This window comes from Trematomus bernacchii, unplaced genomic scaffold (assembly GCF_902827165.1).
Source record: "Trematomus bernacchii unplaced genomic scaffold, fTreBer1.1, whole genome shotgun sequence".
Lineage (NCBI taxonomy): Eukaryota > Metazoa > Chordata > Actinopteri > Perciformes > Nototheniidae > Trematomus > Trematomus bernacchii.
In genome coordinates this window covers 7309197-7333521 of record NW_022987648.1, presented here as the reverse complement: position 1 = coordinate 7333521, position 24325 = coordinate 7309197, and the positions used below count along the sequence as shown (strand labels likewise).

The 24325-nt window shown below is 41.2% G+C and overlaps 1 protein-coding gene across 1 annotated transcript in view; it reads left to right on the top strand.

Moving 5' to 3' along the window:
- Positions 1-24325, top strand: part of LOC117485999 (anion exchange protein 3-like) — an 85942-nt gene that overhangs the window by 56389 nt on the left and 5228 nt on the right. The window contains 16 exon segments of the mRNA XM_034134717.1: positions 8149-8326; positions 9762-9867; positions 11282-11466; positions 12119-12338; positions 14689-14721; positions 14724-14904; positions 14999-15149; positions 18059-18268; positions 18424-18448; positions 18451-18585; positions 18588-18598; positions 20424-20513; positions 20600-20766; positions 20865-21118; positions 23592-23713; positions 23715-23753. Coding sequence (XP_033990608.1) covers positions 8149-8326; positions 9762-9867; positions 11282-11466; positions 12119-12338; positions 14689-14721; positions 14724-14904; positions 14999-15149; positions 18059-18268; positions 18424-18448; positions 18451-18585; positions 18588-18598; positions 20424-20513; positions 20600-20766; positions 20865-21118; positions 23592-23713; positions 23715-23753 — 2107 coding nt within the window.

Below are 24325 nucleotides of genomic sequence, written 5' to 3'. Positions count from 1 at the left end.
TTTTCTCGATTTGTGGTTTCTGCCTGAGCTGTTTTTTTCCAGCTAACCGTGTTAGCCACTGTTATTATCAAGTTCGGTGTGTTGTTGGAAATGATTGGGTGGTGATGATGTAAAAAGAGCAGTATTGCTTGGTAGTAGAGTTGCATAGGGACTGGATATCAAGGCACCCAACAACTTGTTTTTAAGGTGTCAGGACCTTAATATGAAAATGAAATTAGTAAGCACACACAACTTCTTTGAGGACATTATCGTTCAAAGCAAGTGTTCGTAAATACCAGAGGGGATAGTTAGATCACATCCTGCACGCTGCTGAATTTAACATCAACATGCCATGTCATCTCTGCTCTACAGCTCTCTCAAATGGTTCCCACTTATTGATCAGCAATTGCATTGACATGACAGCTAAACTGACCTGACAATTACGGTCAATGGAACATGCGAGTAGTGCTTTATGGATTTTATCAGTTATGTAACCAAAAAAACCAAGTGAAGTAAATGTAGGCTGTCAAATTGAATTAACAGAGGAAAGTTAAGCCATGCCTGTCAGGAATACAGATGTTGTTTTCATGCTCACTCATTCCCCAGTTTGTATCTTGTGTTCAGGGATCGCTTTAAATTATATTCCGTATTTAATGGTCATTCAAAACAGATCATTTGCAATGCATGCCTGAACAAGGATTCATTTTTAAACCCAATTGAATTATAGTTGATTATTTAGCACAACACTTTATACACCCAAAAATTAAGAAAGATAACATTAAAGCTTTGATTTAAAAATCAGTTTAGTTTTTTACTGTAAAGTTACATTAAAATGTACATCTGTCGCACCAAAACAACAAAGATAATGTGATTCAGTATTAACTTTAAAGTTCAACTAGGAGGTTTACCTTTCAAAATGGCTGCCATTGTGAGACGGATTGAGCAAAACAACCAAGTTAAGGGATAGACTCAATCCGATCAGGTTATTTGGATGTTGCTGAATTCTCTCAAGATACTTGTTTAAAAAGGACATTTGATCTTTGATTATATCCAACCCAGTCTCACGGCATTTCGTGTTATAGTCACGAAATGTAATCTATTGATTCGTGTTCACCAACACGATTTTTCCCTTTTTTTTGTGTCACACAGAAAGATTTGAAAAGCAATGTATTTCAATTAGTAGTATGTTTTGTCCCGTCGGGTCTTGGAAGACCGGAAGCTGAAAAACATTTTCTTACTCAATATCAAGCCACGATTATTGTTTTTATTTTAAATTGTATAATGTCTGACTTTTTTTGCCGTCCGTGAGGAAAATAAATGGGGCTCAGAATACTGAAATATGTATTTTTTAAATCTTTTTTTCCTTCTAATGTGTTGTTCTTTTCTAAATAACACACTGTTATTTACAATTATCCTTGTTTTTATTTATTTGTTTAATTCTATAATCTCTGGCTTTTTTGCCGTCCGTCAGGAACTGAATTTCAAAATAAAGTCATTAATAGTGTTATGTATGAAATTATTTTGTCTATTAACTAGGGCGCCAGGTCATGTTAGGACTGTCTTTTCTATGTTGCTGTGGGGTTTTTTCATCAGTTTGGGGTTTTAAAATATAAAAAACAGTAATAAGTAAAGTAATAAGCCAATAAGTAATAAGCCTTATCAGCCATACTGTAACTACCAACAGCTTGGGGTGAAAACGAGGGGTTACGTATGGTAACCCTTGTTATATAAGCACAGGCAACCGGGTGAGGCCACGCAGCAGCATTATGCATTTGTTTACATGCCCACCGGAACCCCGAGCCATTACCAACAGATCAACGCACAATCAAACCATACAGGACATCTCTTTCTCCACATTAAGTGTTAGACATTATAATGGACTATTCTTGTCTGTCACATAAGTGGCGCAACTGAAGCGGTATTGCGCAAAAGGGGAAATTATTTTGACCGGACATTTTGACCGGAGAGATTTAGATTTGCCGGTCTTCAGCATATTTTACCGGTCATAGTCCGGTAATTACCGGCTAACGGGAACTCTGCCGCCTGTGCTTATATAACAAGGGTTACCATACGTAACCCCTTGTTATATCTCTCACAGGCTCCGCCCTCTACTGGACTCTATGGGTACAGTGGGCGGAGACCCGATGTATACACGCGCTGTCGTCCAACAATACCGTTCCACCCCACTGCCCCTGACCGGCTTTCTGGTTAGCAGCCGCTGCACCGCACCCTCCTTTACCTCGGTTTGTGACCGTGGAGAAGTCTGGGGCCGCGGCTGACAGAGCACACTCCAACGCGCTTACCTTGCAAAAAGTGTGCTCGGAAAACAGTGCTGAGGGCTCCCCCCCCACCCATAGGCAGACGGAGAGAGTCCCCAGCCCTGTATGGGCTCACTATGCACCACCTCTCCCGAGTCCCTAAGGAGCACGGGGAGAGCGCAAGTGCCCCATGTCCCCCACACTCAGACACTGACCCCGTGCAGAGTGTTTGTGGACAATAGTGTGGAGGGCTCTCCCCTCCTGCCCCTAGGCAGGCGATGAGAGCCCTCCAGCCCTGTATGGGCCCAGTGAGCACTATGTCCCCCGGGACCCTCCAGGGGGCCCGGAAAAAACGTAGGCGCATTACGCCCGGCGAGGGGGTCAGATGCCCACTGACCCACAGCCCCCCCCCTCCTCACCAGTCCTGTGTTGCCCCAGCAAGCACAGACGATAAGAAAGAGCCAGACATGTCCAAGAGATAAAAACTTTATGAAGGGACCTGGCGTTGACCAAGACGCCGTCGTGCATATATCCTCCACACTCACACCGTTGAATAAGGCTGTTGACACAGCCACAGCCCGTGTAGAGTGTGCACGGACCCCCGCATGGCAGGCTCTCCCCGCCTGTCCGTAGGCATGTGCAATGCACTCGCAGAGCCAGCCTGCCAGGCGCTTCTTGGACAGAGCTTTCCCAGTCACCCCGCCCCCAAAGCAGACAAACAGCTGTTCAGTGCGTCTAAGGGCAGCCGTGCGCTCCACATAACATGCTAGTGCACACACCGGGCAGAGGAGGTGCAGTTTAGCTTCCCTGGCCCCACTATGGGGTGGAAGACTAAAGCCCCCTAACTGAATAGCCCTCGACCTGAACGCACTCCTTAGGCTCTTGGGCACAAAGGAGGGGTTCGGCCTGAGTGTCGCCCCGCTCTGGTCACCCCGGATTAACAAGCAACTCGGGTGCACCGACAGAGCGGTTAGCTCGAGCACCAACGGCAGGTCCCACTGCGGGGCGGAGGCGTGCACTACTGGGCGCAGCCTCCTGACCCCCTGTAAAAACCGCAACATCAGTGGCTGACTAAAGGCTGACCTGCCGCCAAATCCCTCATGACAGGACGAGATGGCTGCTGCATACACTTTCACTATGGAATGAGCAAGCCCTCTGTCCACCAGTAACTGTAAGAAGGACAAAATAGAGCCCAACTCACAAGATAGGGGCTCTATTCTCTGCTCCTCACACCGTCGCTGGAATCCCAGCCACTTTGGCCTGTAACAGGCTGTGATGGATCCCGCTCTAGCTGCCTGGATAGACTGCATAACTCTGTCAGACAATCCACCCCGTCTCAGCCTGGAGAGGTTGCACCTGCATCTTGAGACATCGCCCCCCAGAACTGGGGAATCGCCCAGGGGTGTGTGTGTGTGTGTGTGTGTGTGTGTGTGTGTGGTGTGTGTGTGTGTGTGTGTGTGTGTGTGTGTGTGTGTGTGTGTGTGTGTGTGTGTGTGTGTGTGTGTGTGTGTGTGTGTGTGTGTGTGTGTGTGTGTGTGTGTGTGTGTGTGTGTGTGTGTGTGTGTGTGTGTGTGTGTGTGTGTGTGGTGTGTGTGTGTGTGTGTGTGTGTGTGTGTGTGTGTGTGTGAGACTTTTGTGTTTCTGCCCCTGCCATTCCCGCACAAGGTTGCAACATTGTTGATGAATTCAAGCACCGACACCTGTCTGCTCTCACATTCCCGCATTATGTTTTGCGGGAACCAATCTTTATTTTTTTCACACTCTATCCCAGCTGCAAATTTGGGGCGAGACACAATAAATAAAGCTTCGCCAGTTTGGGTCCTTATCACAACTGATCAAGAAGGCCAAAAGATTCTCTGCTCAGAGGGTCTTGCAAATGGTTTTGGAAGAGAGAGAACCTGATGATGATGTAGAGGAAGAGGAAGAGGTTTCAGAATGTGAGGATCTCATTTCTGAGAATTCTGAGTCTGACAGTGACTTTGAAGAAGAGGATGAGATTAAGCATCAACTAGTTACAAAAAAAAGACGAGCCACAGGACCAGCCGGTCAGTGGGCAAAAAACAAGTAGCACTTTAATTCATTAATGTGATCTAACAAATGTAAAATATATATGCTGTTTATATTGCTTGTAATTGAGATGAAGTGAACATCTGTTGAGTATTTTAACATCAAATAGTTTGATTGTGTTGAATTGAAGCCCAAAAAGGCAGCGGGTCCACCAGACCCACAAACACTGGCTGAGTAACAAAAATATGAACACCATACAAGGGTTAAAATCGTTCTGTGACACGAAAAAAAGGGGAAAATCGTGTTGGTGAACACGAATCAATAGATTACATTTTGTGACTATAACACGAAATGCCGTGAGACTGGGTTGTTATATCGGCACAAAAGGGGTTAAGGACATTTATAGCCATTTTAACCATGAATCTTAATAACTTTGGTTATAAAAACCAGCACAAAGGATTAACAAACTACATTCTCATTAGCCTTAGCTGGTCCTAAATAGCAGATGATAGCATGCTTACACGCTGAACTAAGTTAGGGGACATAAACATTATACCTTCTAACCATCAGATGGTTAAATTGTCATTGTGAGCATGTTAGCATGCTGACATTAGAATGTAGCATGTCTATCATGTAGACTCTGAGCCTCACATAAAGGTTGCTGTTAATTCCCACTTGCAAACATTTATACATTTTTCAAAATAGGTTTTTGTTATTATTATTTATCAGCAGTTCTGGAGCTTTTGATATTCAGATGGGATTTGTACCACAAACGTTTCCTTTTAGAAGAATGAGTTTGCCCATTTGTCGTATACTTGTGGGTGTTCAAACGTATTTATTCCGTGAACTTTTCAGACTTCTTGTCCATGATGGCTTAAAAGTAATTTTATCAAATGCTATGATTGAAGGAACAGCTACTAAAATGACTAAATGGAGTGTGATCCTTTTGAAACACTTTCAGTAATATATATTTTAGTTTTCCAAGGAATTTATTCTATCGCTATGTCTCTGTATACAGCTCTCCCAAGCCACTGGTCCAGCATTCTCTCTCTGGCCCCCCCTCTTTTATGCCAGAATGGTACAGCCTGGGTTTGATCAGTAACATATATCTTGCATGGACAATGTTTCAGTGTGATACAACTTCAAAAGTTTGAGTTATGCCAGTAGATGAAAGCCAATAATCCAATATTACTTACACTGTGGTGACGAATGTGTTGTTTCACTAAAACCTAATGGATATATTTTGACCGCACAAAGCGAAACAACAGATGCACACAGAATAAGCTGTCCAGCCTTAACAGCATGCTATCATGGGTTTTTTCCATCTTTCACAGCCTTTCCACATAAAGACCAGCATGTCACTGGCTGCTTCCACAAGCGAGTAAGAAACACTGTCATTAGAGTCATCACCAGATATCAGATTTATGACGTGGAGAGGCACACATTGAGGTGATGCTAAGATTTAGCTCATCGCTTACTCAGACCACTTTAAAGATCCTCTGGAAACGTCTCGAGCACAATTCACTACAGTGTCACACCTCGTTCTTTTGTCTCTGGGTGCTGTCACGTCCAATTTGGCCGACGTCTTATTGGTCCTTGCGGGCCGAATGAGGTGATGTCACAATTGGACTGAGCAGTGATGTAATGTGTTAAAAAGTCCTGGCTGGAGTGACACATTAAATACTTCTCTGTTTGAGGGAGAGAAATGTGCTACACAGATTGGGCTCCGGCTTTTTTATTGATGCTCTAATGCAAATATCACGTTTAAAAAAAAAATGAATGTGTCAACTCAGATTGACTCTTTAGAGATTTATAATATTGCATTAACCTTTTACGGACGACGTTCCCCCCAGTGGAACCCCCCCACCGTTTTTTTTCGAGACTGTGTCTCAGGGCTTCTTACATTTTATGAAACTATTAATGTGTAGCACCAGATTAACGGGAAGAATCTCAGCTAACTGAAGATATGAACCATTTTTACCAAAACAAAACACAAGGGTAATACCAAGCCTCTGAATTAGCACTAAGCGAGAAAATGCTAACGCACTTTAGCACAGAACTCAAGATAAAGATACCCTTATTACTTATCGTAGCTGCACATACAATATATCCGATTAAAGCTGAGACTCCACAGATTATATAGGTATAGTATCATCACTGAGCGATCCGAACTCGCGACAGGGGAAGCAAACACAGACATCACAACACGTACCTTTACGGAGCTTTTACGGGAGATCGTCTCACCATAGCTGTCAATCTGATCAAAAGACGTGTTCAATGGCATTAAAACGAGAAAAAACGCGGCTGAATCCGTTGATCCATAGGTTAATAATGTATCTGTGGCTTTGAAAAAATTATCCATAATTCCATTTTTATGTAAAAATCGGAGCAAAAAAGTTAGCTGCTAACGGTAGCCAACAGAGTGTATGCAGCTTCCGGTTTTGGCCACGCGTCACTCTCACTCCTTATTTGTTAATGTGTTGGTGTGTGTAGAACTTTCCCTCGACTCCATTGGCTCTAGCGGTTATAAAGAGGTGTCAATCATCAAAATCGACCAAGGGGGGCCAGAGATATGGAAAATCCACCCAAATGACCCCAGAAGTGTTTTGTTTTACTAAATCTCTCTAAAAAGGTCAAATTTCACTTGTTTTGCATCAATCTTGATACAGGGTACTTATTATATGTTGTACTTTGGATTCCTAAAGCTTTTAGTCTACTAACCCATCATCCAAGGGTAGTTTTCACTATAAGTAAAAAATTATTTTTGGACGGACACTATAATTTACAGTTTTTTACTATGTTCAATCTGAATTTTCTTTAAAATAAAAAACATCTATATTGATTCTGACTTGTCTACATCCAACTCACAGGTTTATCATTACTTTGAGAAAAAAGATTATGAATTTAACCCTTTTAGAAGGGAAGATATGGTCATTTGTTCTGGGAATGTCATTTTCGAGCCTGAGACCTGAAAAACAGGCTCAGGGCTTAAGGTGGTTTTATTTGGAAGGATTTTTGTGGAGGACTTTTTTTAAATGTATGAGCTGCATTGGAAATGCATGAGGTAAAGCTCTTGGAGGTACATTGGTAAAAAAGGAATCCCAGCTGTGCTGTCATTCGTAGTATATAAATGATTCTGCAGCCCTATTAATTAATCATCTTAATATTGTTTTTTTAATGACTTTTAATTATTTCAAATGGGGAACAGTAGCCTACCATAATAATCCAAATTATTCTAAATGAAAAGACATACAACTCTTGTTGATGGCGGCCATAAAAACTTGAATGGACCTTGTGTTTAGAAGAATTTGTCGAGCATCCTGTATTTAATATGTAATGATATATCTGAAGGAAAATTAAGTACAAGGATGTAGAATTGACTGAAGCTATAGTAATGTCTACATGGATGCCTTGAGGTCAGATACTTCTGTAGGTCCTTTAAGACTAATGATCACATAAAAGAAACAACATACAGTATATGGACTGCTTTGATTTGTGTGAGTTCCCTATGAGGTTTTAAGTAAGTCCCAACTTGATTTGTATAAATCTAGCATATTTTCAACAAATACATGCTCAATCAACATGGCAATGGAGTAGTGTCTTGAAAGAAGTTCAAATAATCATGGTTCAATGTATTACCTTGGTGACTTGTGACCTGGTGCAATCTTCAGGTTAACATCTTAGTAGCCTACTTACTCTACTTTGCTTGATTAACTGAACAAAATCAGCTGCTGATTGATTTGAGCAAATGTAAGCATGCTAACACACTTAAAGACTACAAGATGGTGACCTGTAACATCCCTAAACATCAGTGGGTTAGCTAGTAACTGTGTGAGCATTAAGTATTAGCATGCCAGTGTTAGCATTTAGCTCTTACTCATGTATTTCCTTCTCTCTTCTGCAGCCATCCAAGTGACATGAAACATCGTTTCCACCGCCACCAGTCGACCAGCAGTCTCCATGGCGGCTTCAATCACAACCACGACACCAGTCTGCCGCTGGTGGCCGAAGAGCCGGAGGAGCACCAGGATAACAAAGGGCCGGTATACGACCCAAAGCAGGACGTGTTTGTCAGCCTCTTTGTAAGTTTCCTTACTTCATTTGTCCTTCATACGACCCAAAGCAGGACGTGTTTGTCAGCCTCTTTGTAAGTTTCCTTACTTCATTTGTCCTTCCCTCTAAAGCCTGGAAACTCATTTTATATAGCCTACTAGAACTTGCAAATAATATAATTTATGTCGCTTTACAGAAGTACGGTGTCTGAAAAACGACATATCGCACAATGCCTCTGGATTTTGTTACCTGCACACTGAAGCTTCCTAATATTAGCCATCTGAGTGGAAGAACTTTGGCCGAGTTATGGGGTTGTAAAAAATTATGTAATGGTATCAAATGGTCTGAAAAAATAAAGTTCATGCACAGGGAAGGCAATTAAATGAGAGAAGGAAAGCAAATAAATAGTTTCGCTTGATTGAGAGAAGCCCTTATGTCTTCTTTGCTAGGAGGTCTTGGCAATGTCCAAGGAATACAATACCAAACACGGAGCCAACTCTGCTAACCTAAGCCACCAAAAAAAGCTTTAACAAGTCCAAGAATTAAAAAGCCTACATTCTCAACAGAACACGTAATACGCTCTATCAAAATCAGTTGAATGTCAATGGCTCATTTCAGAATAAAATGGATTTATGTCAAAAATGTTAACCAAAACCTTTAAAAGGCAACCATAAAGCTGATGTGTCCAAGGCTGAAATTGAGTTTGACATCCCTACTCTAAATCATTCCTTATTCTCTACACCTTAACTATTTGTGTCAATTTGAGAATATGGTGACAAATATGAGTTCTGGTTGTTGATAGACTTTAACCTAGCTGAAACAAAAAAATGTATATGATTCACCACAGCCGAAGTAAGCGATTAACAGCTTTGACAAGAATCCACAAGCATAATAGAACTCAGCTATCTAAATGGACAGAGATAAAAGCCGCGTTGAGCTGTCATGTTCTAGTTTATGGTTTGAATTAAGTTCTAAGAGTCAGCAGTAAGCATACGTTTAAGCGTGGTTACACCATATGCCCGATGTGAGGCCTGTGGCTCTTGCATGGTGCTTTGAAACACCCCTCCATGAGGTCAGAAGTCATGTAGGTAGTTCTTGAAGTCAGAGCGAGCACGCCTCTGAGCGCCACATGTCGAATTATGTTCTTAGTCGGCTTACAGGTGCTTCTAGTTAAAGCTTCTTGATGCATTAACATGTGAAAACGTAATGCTCCCCGCGGCTTAAAATGTTGGCAAATTTAAAGCAGCCTATTAAAGACATTTCGTTCAAACATAAAGAACCATGAGGTCTAGTTGTGCTGGGTTTAAAATGAATTCTGCAGGGCCATAAGAATGTTATTATGCACACATACAGGGCCATTCCCACATTGAGTTCCCATTATTGGTCCCACGCTATGTAACGGTGTCACATCACGTTGGTTCGGAGCAACAATGTGGATAATCTGCGTTCTGTTCTTTCTCCAAGAAATCTCTCCACCCTCTGCCTCCCGAGTCCCATCCAGCTGCAGCCAGATCCATGAAGCTCCTCGCCAAGATTCCCAAAGATGCCGAAGCTGTCATTGTTTTAGTTGGTGAGCTCCGTGACTTTCGACAAAGTAGATTAGTTAGAGGAATGTCTTTCTTTCCTCCTGTTTTTAGAGATTCATCGACTTGTTTTACATTTTCCATAAGGCTTTGCCTCAAATACAGAGAAGGGCCATTATACAATCAGTAAAACACCAGAATCATGTCATACTCACGCTGCTGTTAATGTAAAGTCAACACTGCAGCTGCATTGCTACACCCTGAGGACTGTAAAGCTGCAGGATGTCTTAATTTAGACAACAGCAAATAAGCACTACTTGAGGATGTTAATGGCGTGGAAAGTCGTTGTATTGATCCATTTATATTTACATTTGAAACAAAAGAAAAAGGTTGAATGTTGGTAAAGAACGAATCTAAGCCGGTCGTGGAGGGGTCCTGGTCACCCTGTCGAGTTCCCTTCACTAGGTAAACAATTTGAAACAAAATATTGAAGGAAACATGATTTGATCAACTTAAAAATAATTGTATTGCTTCACAAAGAAAAAAAGTCAGTTCTACAGCGTAGCAACGGTTGGAACTGCAGCAGCAGCAACGTAAACTTAAAGAGACGGCAGCACTGATTGATTTTCTGCTCTATCCAAGTCTGTTCACATTTTCTTTTCCATTAACTAGATACTGCCAGAGCCCTTACCCGTGTTCCCGTTAGTGTTTACTTCCTGTCTGTCCTCCGGCTCTCTGACACTTTTAACATCTTTCCTTCTCTTGCTCTGTTTTCTTGTCTTTTCTTTACTTTTCTTTACTGGGGACAGTTTAGCCGTTATGAATTCAAAGTTTTGGTGCTATCCACGATACAACTATGAATATTCAGAAGTAATCCATTCGGTTTTCTGGTAATTTGTTTTTTGGGCCACAGTTGAAAAATTGTCAAATGATCTTTCTGCGGATCAATATGAATTCACATTCCTCCCTTGATCAGATCATAGCAAACAATTTACAATCAGGAAAGAAGAAGACTGTCACAAATCATAATCGAGTATTCAACTTACCTGTGTAATATAAAAGCACAATCCGAGATTCTGTTACCAGTAAAGTACCTAAACCCAGGGTTTTGTCTAAACTGGGTAACAGGTAACTGATACAAAAATCCCTGTAAAATGTTAAAATGATGCCAGAAAACAGTATTTATGTTCTTCAATTACGGTATAATTACTCCAAAAATATGAAAATCGTGTCAAATAGACCGTCAGACGGCATAAACAGCTTTGTTGTTAAGGAGCTCCGATGTCGTGTTGTTGTTTACGGGGGTCATGTTCTCGTGAAAATGTATATATATATATATTATATACAAGATCAGCGCCACAGTATTGCTCTCTCGAAAAACCCCTACTAAACTCCTTCCTGCAGAGATGTGAAAAATCTGAAAAATCACTGCATTTTTTATTGTCATTTATTTCCTTTCAGGCAACGCTGAGTTCCTGGAGCAGCCGGCCATGGCCTTCGTGCGGCTGAACGAGGCGGTCCTCCTGGAGTCCGTGCTGGAGGTCCCTGTCCCTGTGCGCTTCCTCTTCGTCCTGCTGGGCCCCAGTCAGGCCAACGTGGACTATCATGAGATCGGACGCTCCTTCTCAACCCTCATGTCAGATAAGGTAGATATAAAACGAAGCATAGATGTTATACCATGTCAATCAGATTCAGTCACAAAAGTCAAAAATGTGATTTATAATTGATTGAAAAAAGCTAAACATTAGAATAGGATAAAGTAGAAAATGGCTTAACAAAGACATTACATCAACTTAGTTTATTATATTTTTATATAAACTAATAACTTAAGTTGATATCTCTGATTATAAAGGCCTAATGTTTAAAGCAATAATTATATTACTGTATTTATTTAAGTGATTGATTTTCCCCATCTTGTTTTTCTCTTTTTGTTAAAGTCTTTTTAGTCGGTTAGCACAAATGTATCACTGCTGTTTATCTGTAATATATAAGCCTTAAAAAAGATGTACAAAATAAAGAGGCTATGTTCTTCCAGGACATACTGTATGTTTGTAGTTATTCAGTGTTTTGGTGGACATCTAAGACATAATACTTCGTTTTTCTAACCAACTTGACAAAAAGGTCTTGCAAGGAGGACTGCTTAGAAAATGGTGCCAGAATATAAAAGTCGAGAGAACACGCCAAAAGAAAAGCTGCCCATTGTTCCTGTCAAAAATCATTTATGTAACAGCCCTTTGGAAGTCTTTTATTTGCCTGTTATTCATTCTGGTGATGACAATGGATTGTGTTTCCTTGCAGAGCTTCCATGAGGTGGCCTATTTTGCTGACGACAGACAGGACCTCCTGAACGGTATCAACGAGTTCTTGGACTGCAGCATTGTAATCCCCCCCTCAGACGTGGAGGGCAAAGACCTCCTGAAGACGGTGGCTGACTTCCAGAAGCAGATGCTGCGCAAGAGGAAGGAGAGGGAACTCAAGAGGCACCACTCCTTCGCTGGAATGGAGCCCAACAACAAAGGTACTCTGTCAAGTCCCTGAAGAGCCAAGGCTTCAATTACTCACACCAATGTTAGTCCTGCAATGGAACACAGATCCATTGGTAAAGTCAAAACTTATTTTAAAGGGGACCTATCATGCAAAATGCACTTTTTGATGTCTTTTATACATAAATGTGTCCCCAGTGTGTCAGGGAACTCACAAAGTGTCAGAAAATAAAACCCTCTCTTTTCCTCCGTGAGCAAATCTCTAAAAACGGGGGTACAACGGAGCTGATCCAGATTTTCTGCCGATATGACGTAATATCGAAATGTGACCCACAGCACTATCAGAAAGTTGCTATCAGAAACAATGCCCCGACGTGTTTTGGACGTAATATGGTCTTTGTTTACATTAGCAAGCATCACTAACACTCAGAGCTAACATGTACTGGAGAGAGTATGTGTAAGAAGCTGGAAATAAAAGGAACTCACCTTGTGGTAAACCTGCAAGAGAAAAAGCGTTTGAGCTCCATGCTGTTTCAGAAATAATCCTTGATGTGGTTTGGAACATAATATGGCATTTAATCACAGCAGCATTTAGCTGTATCTCGTACATATCTCGTATATTTTTTTCAAGCTAAGGACCTCGAACCTGCAGTTCTCTAACAGGGTTGAAACAGAGGGATATGAGGGATGTCTAAAATGCATGATCTGTTGGGTATTTTGAGCAAAACACATCATAAACATGTTTTTTTATATATGTTTATATATCTGAGACCCATAATATATGCCTAAAAATAGCATAATAGGAAACCTTTAAGTTGTGTGCAGACCACCGACTTGTTAAAAATATAGATTTGAAACATTTAACAGCTACAAATGAACTAAACACTGAGAAATTCCCACCATCTTAGTAAACAAAAACCAATAGATCTGAAGGTAAGATTGGTTGTATTACAAAATTATATATCTTATATAAATTGTATATATTTAAAAAATCTATTCTCGTTTTCTAGAATCTGAAGCTTTTTCAAGCTACTACATTTGAATTAGCCTTTTCATTTAGTCAAGTTTCACATCCCTTTGTATTTTATCAGGAAAAACATTTCCCTTAAAATGTACAGTCCGTCTAATACTTTAAAGCTGCCAGCCGCATAGTTAAAAGGCCAATCAGTTTTGTAACAATATTCATTTGATAAATGAATGTAAATAGATAACATGAATAACTTAATTGTTTGAGATTAATTATTGATAAGAAATTCACATTTTGTGTTTCTTAAAAATCGTTTTTGATACAACCACCAGTGGCCGCCAAAGGAAGGCCTTGTCATTGTACACATGGGCACATTATTCATTATTTCTCGTATTATCAACTAAAATTATATTTCCTAAATATGTCAGCCCCAAGCCTTCCAACCAAAGTGGTAAATCTAAAACAAAACAGGGTCCTACAAATATTTTTCTAAAAATGTTCAATCATTCCCTAGGCACTTAAGTTTTTTTAAATGCCACTCAAACAGGAATACAAAGTTAATTTGTTGTGGACTATTTTCAGCCAAGGATTAATACACATTTGTTGATCTTGTGAGTATTTAAGGTAGCCTCCACTGTGATGAGTTCAGTACCTGTGTTCATAGTAATAAAGGAACATGGTCCAGCAACAGTGTGGCTCAGGCCTTTGATAAATTGACAAGTCTTGACTTCTTCTCATAGGAATTTATCAAAATAATAAGAAATAGAGTTGATAGCCAGGTGGGGCCTTTGTCCACATTTTTCTGGCATAAAGCCGCTAGCAGGGTGCTGATTCGTTTGACGTTGAACTTTCACCATTACAACCAACTGAAAGACTATTGATCTCACACTTTGTATAAATATCCTTCAATCTGCCAGCCGTAGGGTGATGAGAGCGGTCCGCGGTCCGCGCCAAAAGTACATTCAAAACACCCACCAGCAACATTGAGGGTCCGCCTGTCGATCTGCTCAAACAAACAAGCTTTTTGTCTTTGTTATGGTAGTTTCGGTCTCAAGACAGGCCCAAAAACAATCTTCTCCTTCAATTTCCACAGTGACAACGCTTTACTGAAAAGTTGAAATAATTCCAACTTGTAGCACTCGGAGCGACTGCACAAGAACGTTGGACTTTGGAAAATTAATGCTGGGGGCACCCTTTTGTATTATTGCAGTTGCATGCAATGGCATCTGCTCTCTCCTAATTGGAAACAATCGAAAAATAATGCTGGCGTTTAGAAATAGGCTATGTGGACACAGGCCCTTGGCTCTTACCTTTAGGATCTTGTTCGTGTTCACATTACCGGTTCAGATTGTGCTTTAATTTCCATGTTTGTCTAGTGTCCCTGACCTGTATACTTGTTTGCTACCCCGACCCCCCAGAGGTGAGTCCAGAGGAGGAGGAGGAGGGGGACCAGATGTGGACCCGTTGAAGCGCTCTGGGATCCCGTTTGGAGGCCTGATCCACGACATCCGCCGGCGATACCCTCACTACGTCAGCGACCTGAAGGACTCCGTGGACATGCAGTGCCTCGCCGCCATCATCTTCATCTACTTTGCTGCACTGTCGCCCACCATCACCTTTGGAGGCCTGCTGGGTAAACACACACTACCAGAAACAAGACATTGGATACCATGCCGTTTATATATCTGTCCTCTGAAGGTGTGTTTGTGGTTGTTTTCACATACAGGTGAAAAAAACAGACGGCCCCCTGATGGGAGTGACTGAGCTTATTGTGTCAACTGCAACTCTGGGAGTTATATTCTCACTGCTTGCTGGTCAGCCCCTCCTCATCATAGGGTTCTCTGGTCCGTTACTGGTGTTTGAAGAAGCCTACTACAAGGTAATATACATTTGATACACAGTAAACTAATGCATTGTGTATCACATACTCCAGTTTTTGGTGTAATTTCTTATTTAGTTTTGACCGAATATAACTAAGGAAGCTCTATGAGGAGAGTTCTAGCGATCCAATTTCCAAGTCTGATCAAAAATACCAAGCTACTTACATGATTTCCTAACCCATCGTTTGCCGGATACATGTGTGTTGTTGTAATACTCATTTTGACCACAAGAGGTAGAAGTGCACCAACACACGTTATTCTAAACACAATTAAACCATTCATGTTTTCTTCTTGGTGAGTATACATTTCTTGCACTTAACCTGTTAAGCCCGAGAGACCCCGGTACCGGGGCACTGCCGCAACATCTTGCAGGAAACAGTGTCTGAGGGCATGTTCATTTAATAAACTATGAATGTTTTATATCCATGTAACGGGAAGAAACTCATCTAACTGATCATTTTTTTTTTTTTTCAAAAGAAAACCCACAATGCTAACACTGAGCCTCTGAATTAGCAACGAGCGAAAAATGCTAACAGATTACTGCACCGAAAATCACTCACAAAACCTTATTATTTATCTCTTCTCTACATCCATGACATCGTTTCACATCGTGAGGTGACACAGAATCGATGGATACCCACATTATCACTGAATTATACGAATTTGCGACGTTATTAAGCAAAAACGGGACATCAAACAGGTGACGCTAGGTAGCTAAAAATGCTAACATTTTTACCTTGGCTCTGTAGTCTCTCCAAAGTGGTCTTCAATGGCATTAAAACGATAAAAACGCTGCTGAAGTTAATCCATAGGTTAATCTAATGTGTCTGTGTCCCTTTTAAATTATTTCTGATAATCCATGACCAATAAAACGGATAATCCATGCTATTATGTGCTATTACTCATGCTATGAGTGTGTGTGGGGGACTCCCCCTTCGATTCTATTGGCTCTAACGGTCAGAAAGAGGTGTCAACCATCAAAATCGAGCAAGGGAGGCCATATATATGGAAAATCCACCCAAATGACCCCAGAAGTGGTTTCTTTTTTGCTAAATCTCTCTAAAAAGGTCAAATGTCACTTGTTTTGCATCAATCTTGATACAGGGATACTTATTATATGTTGTACTTTTGGATTCCTAAAGCTTTTAGTCTACCTTACCATCATCCAAGGGTGGTTTTCACTATAAGTAAAAAATAATTTTTGGACGGACACTATATTTACAGTTTTTTACTATGTAAAATCTGAATTTCTTTAAAATAAAAAACATCTATATTGATTCTGACTTTTCCTACATCCAACTCACAGGTTTATCATTACTTTGAGAAAAAAGATTATTAATTTAACCCTTTTAGAAGGGAAGAGATATGGTCATTTGTTTATGGAATGTCATTTTCGAGCCTGAGACCTGAAAAAGCAGGCTCAGGGCTTAACAGGTTAACAGAAGGAATCCATGCTGCACGTTAGCAAGTTGTCATTTATTTATTTTTGTTGGAAAACATGATGCTTTTCGTCTTAATTAGAACACGGGTGGTGGAGCACAAACCATTTTTCCCAACTGTTTTCATAGTAAAGTTAACTTGGATAAAATGACCGGTTTCTGCAGATTTTTTAAAGACCCATAAAAATATTATTCCGCCAAAACCTTTTTTCAACCTGTTTCATAAACACAGGAGAGAAACCATATATTATTTTAAATGTATTTTATGTAAAGGGCCCATGTCATGGCCCATTCTACTGATCATAATTTCATTGTTGAGGTAGTACTAAAATAGATTTATACTGTGCAATTTTTCCAAACTCACATTGGTTTCTCATACAGCATCTCTGTAAAGTATGTGTATTCACCGGTATTCACTCTCTGTCCTAAACGGCTTGTTGGAGCTCCTGCCCCCCCCCCCCCCCCTCCCTGTGAGCCCAGTGTGCTCTGATTGGTCGGGAAGTTGCAAAGGCTCGTTGCTGCGATCTGCTGCGAGGAGCGGACAGGCTTCCGGGTCGGCGATACAGCGAAGAACAAGCGAAACTCATCCTGAGCACACACAACACAACACAGCCGAAGTAAAAACAATAAGTGTGGCTTGATATTGAGTAAGAAAAAGGTTTATAACGCTGTGAGCATGGGTCTGCGGAGAGCATTTCTCCGCGATCCCAACTTAGCAGCCCGAAAAACGTTTACCCATTTAAACAGTCGTGGTAGATACCTTGTTTGTTTTAAACATCATACATACACAAACAACAATGAATACTTACGGTTTGTGTACCCGAATCTCCCGCTGGTCCAAACAAGTAGGAACAGCATCGTTCTTCAGTGCCCTACGCTGTACATATCCGGCATGAATCGCTGAAAGGTTTTGTGAAGCTTGTTTCGTGAAATGCTGGCAGAGGGTGTGGCATCTGGTATTCACACGTCACAGTAACCCAGGAAGTAAACAATGGAAAATGAGAAATCTCCAACGAGGCATTTGGGGCAGCATAGACTGTGTTAGAGTTTTACTCACTACAGGGTGTACTTTGAGGGTTTTGACTCTGCAGACCGTTTACATGCATAAAAACCTTCATAACACACAAGGGGACGGGTAATAACCGGAAAAGCATGACATGGGCCCTTTAAACTTTTTATTCATGCCATACAATTTTATACTCATGGATTTATCAACAGTCTCTGAAATAAGGAACTTATAAAAGAGGACAATGAAAACACACAAAACTATTTCAATAAACCTATTGAGTGAATCTGTCATGATAAACACCTCATTCACCTTTTGTTGCCATTGATTTATGTTCGGTGGTTATGGCTGTAACCTGATCGAAACAATATAGATCACACTGGAAATGGACCAGCAGATTTTTGTAGTTTTGCCTCTCAGGACTTCCGTATGTAAATAAACATGTCTTTGTCTTTTCACTCAGTTCTGTCAGGCCCACAACTTTGAGTATCTGGACGGGTCGTGTGTGGATTGTTTCTGGCTAATCTTCATCGTCCTGGTGATGGTAGCAGCGGAGGGAAGCTTCCTTGTTCGCTTCATCTCACCCTTTACCCAGGAGATCTTTGCTTTCCTCATCTCTCTCATCTTCATCTATGAGACCTTCTCTAAGCTCTTCAAGGTAACAACGCCAGATGTCACACAGCACCACTGAGTTAGAGAGAATTTGGACAATAAAGAAAGCTTTTTATGCAAATTAAAATCCTTATAAATTTCAGTCCTTCTATTATCATATCTGGAAAGAGCCCACTGCAAATAAGTAAGACCGTCTTTTTGTTTCCAGGTGTTCAGGGGGAACATCCACTGATGGCTACATATCAAGTGACCCAAACTCAGCTGAAGAAGTTCATGACCACCTCCTCAACCAGCCCAACACGGCTCTCCTGTCTTTTGTCCTCATGATTGGCACTTTCTTCGTGGCGTTCTTCCTCAGGAAGCTCCGAAACAGTCGTTTTTAGGTGGCAAGGTACCCTGCTTTACTTCAGTCTATTAACCCTCTGAGACCCACATAGGACATTTCCGTTTTTGTATATTTTTGTGTTTTGCCTTATAAATTGTAATTTCTTTGCAGTATAATCAAGTTTTACACATCCCAGAAATCAGCACAACCTCAACTAATGATATATGTCACTCATTAGAGACTTATATACACTATAATAGGGGATATTTGCCCATAAATACAAAAAAAAAGCTTGAATCTTTTTACTTTATTTCATTAAAATAAATGCTAACCATAACATTGAAAGAGACATTCAACACAGAAGATTGCACACATTATTATCATTGTCAGAACTGATTAGAAGATTCTAACTTATTCTGTTCATTAGTTATGCCTATTCTTTTGGGCAGTGTCCATGGGCGTTTTTTTGCGAGGAATTGTCCTTTTTTGTCCTGCCAATTTTGAAGAGTACACATGATATATATCTTGTCCACAATCACACATGGCATGCTGAGCAGATTCATCTGAATTTTCATCAACATCGTCCCTTTGAAAAATCAGCTCCAAAGCCTCAGCTGTAGTAAACTTCCTTGCCATACCTCAGTTTACTTTCAAAACACTAAAAGAACGTATTCCAACTTTTATTTTGTTTTCGCGCGTGCAATTATACCGGCTCTCATTTCAGTACACATAACAACGGAACTGACAGGCAACCCTCTGAATCAGACTCCGATTGGCTGTGACTGCATCCACTCAGAGTGTCCGATTCAGAAACGTGACTCTTACCTCTTTACGTCACAAACAAAGATGGGTGGATGAGAATAGATCTATAAAACAGAAAACGAGAAGCTCAGACAACTCAGACATGAATGAGGTGGAAGGTTTGGGGGGGGGGGCGGTAAACCTGCTGCTTTGAGGGAAGGCAACCTTTCTACAATTATACTCTTTGAATATCTGTTCACTTTAAGTCAATCTCAAAGGTTTGATCAGCAAAGCTAAATGTCATCTAATATTCTGTTAGCATAGCAACAAAACACAAAAACAAAATGCTTCAATGTTGTCCTGCTTTTATTAAAAACCAAAAAAAAGGGTATCATTTGGTGTTAGGGTCCGGGAAGACCCAGCAGCATTGTTGTGGGTGACTCTGGGTCAAATTTGGCCCAATCAAGATTCATCTTTAGCCGCTTTCCACACCAAGTACTTTGCAGTACTTAGTTCCCAGCACTTAGTTCCCCCATGGAACTAAAGAGCGGATCGCGTTCACACCGGAATAAGTCCCTGAGGGAAGATTACGCAAATGATGTCACTTCTTCTACTTTGGGTTTACTGGCAGGCCGCAAACAACTTCATGGCGTATACTGCCACCCGAAGTCCCCGGAGTTGGGGGCTGGCTTCAGTAGAAGCTGCTGGGACTCCCAGCAGCTTCTACTGAAGCCTTCCGAGTAAATCGCCAGAACGCTGACACCTCCTCATCACTCCACCGCTCCCATGTTTTTTTTTGTGTTGCCATAAGTTAGTCTCTCTCCGTTGGTGCGCTGGGCTAATGCTAATGCTAATAATGCTAATGCCAGCAAATACAATGGCGGCTTCACAAAACTTTTCAGAGTTTTACGGGCCGTGGTTTGCAATTCGCCCAGCCAATCAGAAATTGGAACTTTTTTCTCCCCAGGAAAGTACCTGCTCTCTAGCAGGGACTGAAAATGGGGGAAAAGTTCTCATGAACTAAGTTCTCTTTTTGGTGTGAACGCAAAATCCCAGGAACTATCGGAACTAAAAGGGAAAAGTACGGGGAAAAGTACTCCGGTGTGAAAGTGCCTTTTGACTTTAGACTTTGGTTTCTCTTTATCCCCAGGCTAGAAGAATCATTGGTGACTTTGGCATCCCCATCTCAATTTTAGTTTCAGTGCTGGTGGATTACTCCATTACCGACACTTACACACAGGTAATTGTCCGAATTTTATTTGCATTTCAAACAAATCTGGGAAATTTGTTCTCAGTAGTTTATTATTCTTATGTTCCTCCTTGTAGAAAACTCAATGTGCCGTCGGGCTTCTCGTCACCTCCCCTGACAAGAGAGGCTGGCTCATCAGCCCCTTTGGTGACAAGCAGCCCTTTCCTGCCTGGATGATGGGAGCCTCTATTGTTCCTGCCATCCTTGTCTTCATCCTCATTTTCATGGAAACTCAGATCACATCGTACGTACAGTATACATTTTTATGGTTATGTTTTGTGTGCAGAATTTGTGTTTAAAAGAAGGTTACTGACTTTTCTAATGTTTTCTCCAATCCATCAGATTGATAGTCAGTAAGAAGGAGCGTCACCTGGTTAAAGGTTCTGGGTTCCACTTGGATCTCCTGCTCATCGTTACTCTGGGAGCCTTCTGTCCTCTCTTCGGCCTGCCGTGGCTCACCGCTGCCACCGTGCGCTCCGTCACTCACGTCAACGCCCTCACCGTCATGAGCAAAGCCACGGCGCCTGGCGAGAAGCCCATGATCCAGGAGGTGAAGGAACAGAGGCTGACCGGCCTCGCTGTGGCTGTGCTCGTTGGTAAGGGGAAAGAGAAAGTTGGGAACAGAGATTTACAATTATAGCTTAGCAACTATAGGCACGCAGGCATATCAAGCTTTAGATTTCTATATATATACTGAAAAACTGATCTATGGGGCAGTAGTACTGTAGGAGTGGTACTTATCATCTCAAGAGCTTGAAGGGCTGGTATCTTTATTCAGCCTTTTAAAGAACCAAATCATAAGAATATATATCAAAGGAATGCATTAAACGTGTGTTTATCTTTAGCTGCAAATGCCTGGTCTACCTAGCCTGCTAACTAGCGCTTAGCATTATTTCCAAAGCAAAGCATTAGCAACTTCATTATTTGTTTGTGTTACCTGTTATGTCATAATAATTCCTTTAAAATAAAGTACACGTTGCAAACTTCCATGGGAGAGCATTTAACCTGCAATGTTTCTGATTGTCAGAGACTGCACCTCTTTAAAAACAACTCAGATTGTAAAGAAGTCTATGAAAGAAATCCCCCCTATTCTGACTTGATTTTAACCTCAGTAAAGATGCCCAAGATGCTAGTATATCAGAGAAAACTCAGCTTGAGACAGGGAGTTTTCAACCGATTTATAGCTATAGTGTTATTGTTAGCTTACAGGAGCTACAGTTGGAAAACTGCCAGCGACAGTTGGGATTTCAGCCAAAATCAACCAGAGTTGGGTAGGAACTAAAAGCCTTCTCTACAACAGTAATAAACTGGAGACCCATTACTTCTACAAAACAGAGAATTTAGCAGAGTAAATCTACCACCATTAGCTAGATTCTAGCTAATGGTGGTAGATTTACTCTGCTAAATTCTATGTTCTAGCTGCTAGAACATAAAGCTTGACAGGCAAGCAAAGCTAACCAAGGGTGATGAGGCCTAGCAAATGGGTTAGGGTTAGTGGTTGGTGGAATGCTCCTTTTGAGTGCAATGTGAATATTAGTTTGATTGTAAATGCAATTATAGACCTAAGAAATAATCAAGAAAAGCTTTTAATTCCACAAAATCTCATAAGAAGTCGCAATAAACACATATTTTCAACACACAACAGTGCATCTGTAAGGAGCTGGAGGAGAAGAGAGATCTGAACTACTGAACACTTCCCGAGCAATTATTCTATTTTATTATCTGTCTGTTGGGGTTGTATTTTTCTTATTACAGTGCTGGACTTTCCAGGCAATTTGTCTTGAAAGAAAACATAAGCTCTAAAGGTACAGAGTGCCACTTCTGCAGCTCCTGCATGTCTAGACATTCTTGGAGTATCAATCAGTCGTAGCAAAAGCTATCAAGGATTTTACATTCTGTTTACGAATTGTCCTCAATATGAATCAAAAACGATTTTTGAAAAACTTTAAAAAGTAATGTCCGACATGGCATCTCCGTGTTCATCCACAGAATAACCATTTTGCCAACAAAATATCTAAGTATTTGATCCTGTTTGGGTATACGACCATAATGAGTCATCATGATTGTTGAGCTTTTGTTTGATTGAAATGCTGTTGGGATGAGGAGAAAGATTTTAAGGATTAGCTCAAAGAGCGTTTCAACCAAGGCAGACGAATAGTGAATATGGTTCAAATAAACGCTTTTGACTGTGTTTGTCATGAATAGGGATGGGTATCGTTTGAAATGTATCGATTCCGATTCCGATTCCGGTTTTGCTTATCGATTCCGGTTCTTATCGATTCCCCGTTTCGATTCCAAAATTGTAAAAGAAAGAGGTCAAATGTTTAGATAACAAAAATATCTTTATTCTTTTAAGCTTTAACTGACATTTTTACAAATAAAAAATATACATGCAATACAAATGTATTACACAATAGCTGTGCTTTATTTAACTGAGATATGCCTGTGGCAAGCTATTAACAGGCATTACACTGTGCCTTGTCTTTTTCTTTTTTTAGTGTAGTGGAGCCTCACTTTAGAGGTTTTACCACGATCCATCTTTGGTGTTATGAAGTGACTGAGCTCGTGAACTGTCTACGGGAGGGCGGGGGAGCCCTCGCTGCGGGCAAACTGTGGACCTCTGTCGCCTGTCAGCGTAACTTACATGATGCCCGTTTAAAAAAATGAAGGGCGGTTGCCGGCCGTCAGCGTACCGAGCCGGCCGTCAACGGCCCGCTGACGACAGGCCGTTCTATGATTCTCCAGAACACAACAGATGGCCAGTCCGCCCTTACCCTGTATTCCACCGGGTCACCGCGGCGCAGACGGACCCGGTGGAATACAGGGTCTACCGCGTTTAGGAACCGTTAAGCAGAACCAAAATTGTGTATTTTGTATGGGTACCGGTACCCGGTGTTTCTTATCGGTTCTCATCTGGAACCGAGTTTCGGTTCCCAACCCTAGTCATGAAGGATGTTTGCTTGTTCAATAAATAGTTCTCTCAACAGTTGCAAATTATTCTGATGTTTGCCGTTTATCCAAACCTAACCCCTAACCCTAATTCCCCTTGAACCCCTGTCTACCCTTCAGGTTTGTCCATAGTGATGACTGACGTGCTGCGCCTCATCCCTCTGGCGGTGCTCTTTGGTATCTTCCTGTACATGGGGGTAACCTCTCTGACAGGCATCCAGCTGTACGAACGCATCACGCTTCATGGTCACGCCCGCCAAGCATCATCCCGACCACATCTATGTACCAAGGTAAAACACGCAATATGAATGTTGACATGGCCAAGTATTTTATAGTTGTGTGAGAACGAGAAGACAAACCCAGCTGAGTGGTTACTGCAGCAGAGACCTGGTGTTTTCTTTCTTGGGTTATAGCTTGATTTGACCGAGAGGACCTGAGTATAGAGTGGTGCAGCCATAACATATTGGTTAGGCTGACCTGGAAGTTAGCATCCCTCGACAAAAAGCAAGTGATTTGTCCATTGTCGAAAAATGCAGGATATTCTCCACATATTAACACCACTTATATGATGTTTGAAGCATACATGCAATCGGCAGAAGTAAAAAGCTAATGTTAGACTATAAATTAACTAAATCACAGTCACATGGCTGCATGTCACCACCACTTAGCTAAAGGCGGCTAATATTGGCCGTATTTCAACCATCAAAATACACTCAAGAAAACATTGAGTCTGAGACAGGGATTGAAATGTTAACTAATTTCCGGGTGGAGGACTCAGCAGTAAATTGATTTGATTTACAGCTGCGACTGTTTTGGACTTCTCCATGACAAGCAAATCCGTTGTCGAACTCTCT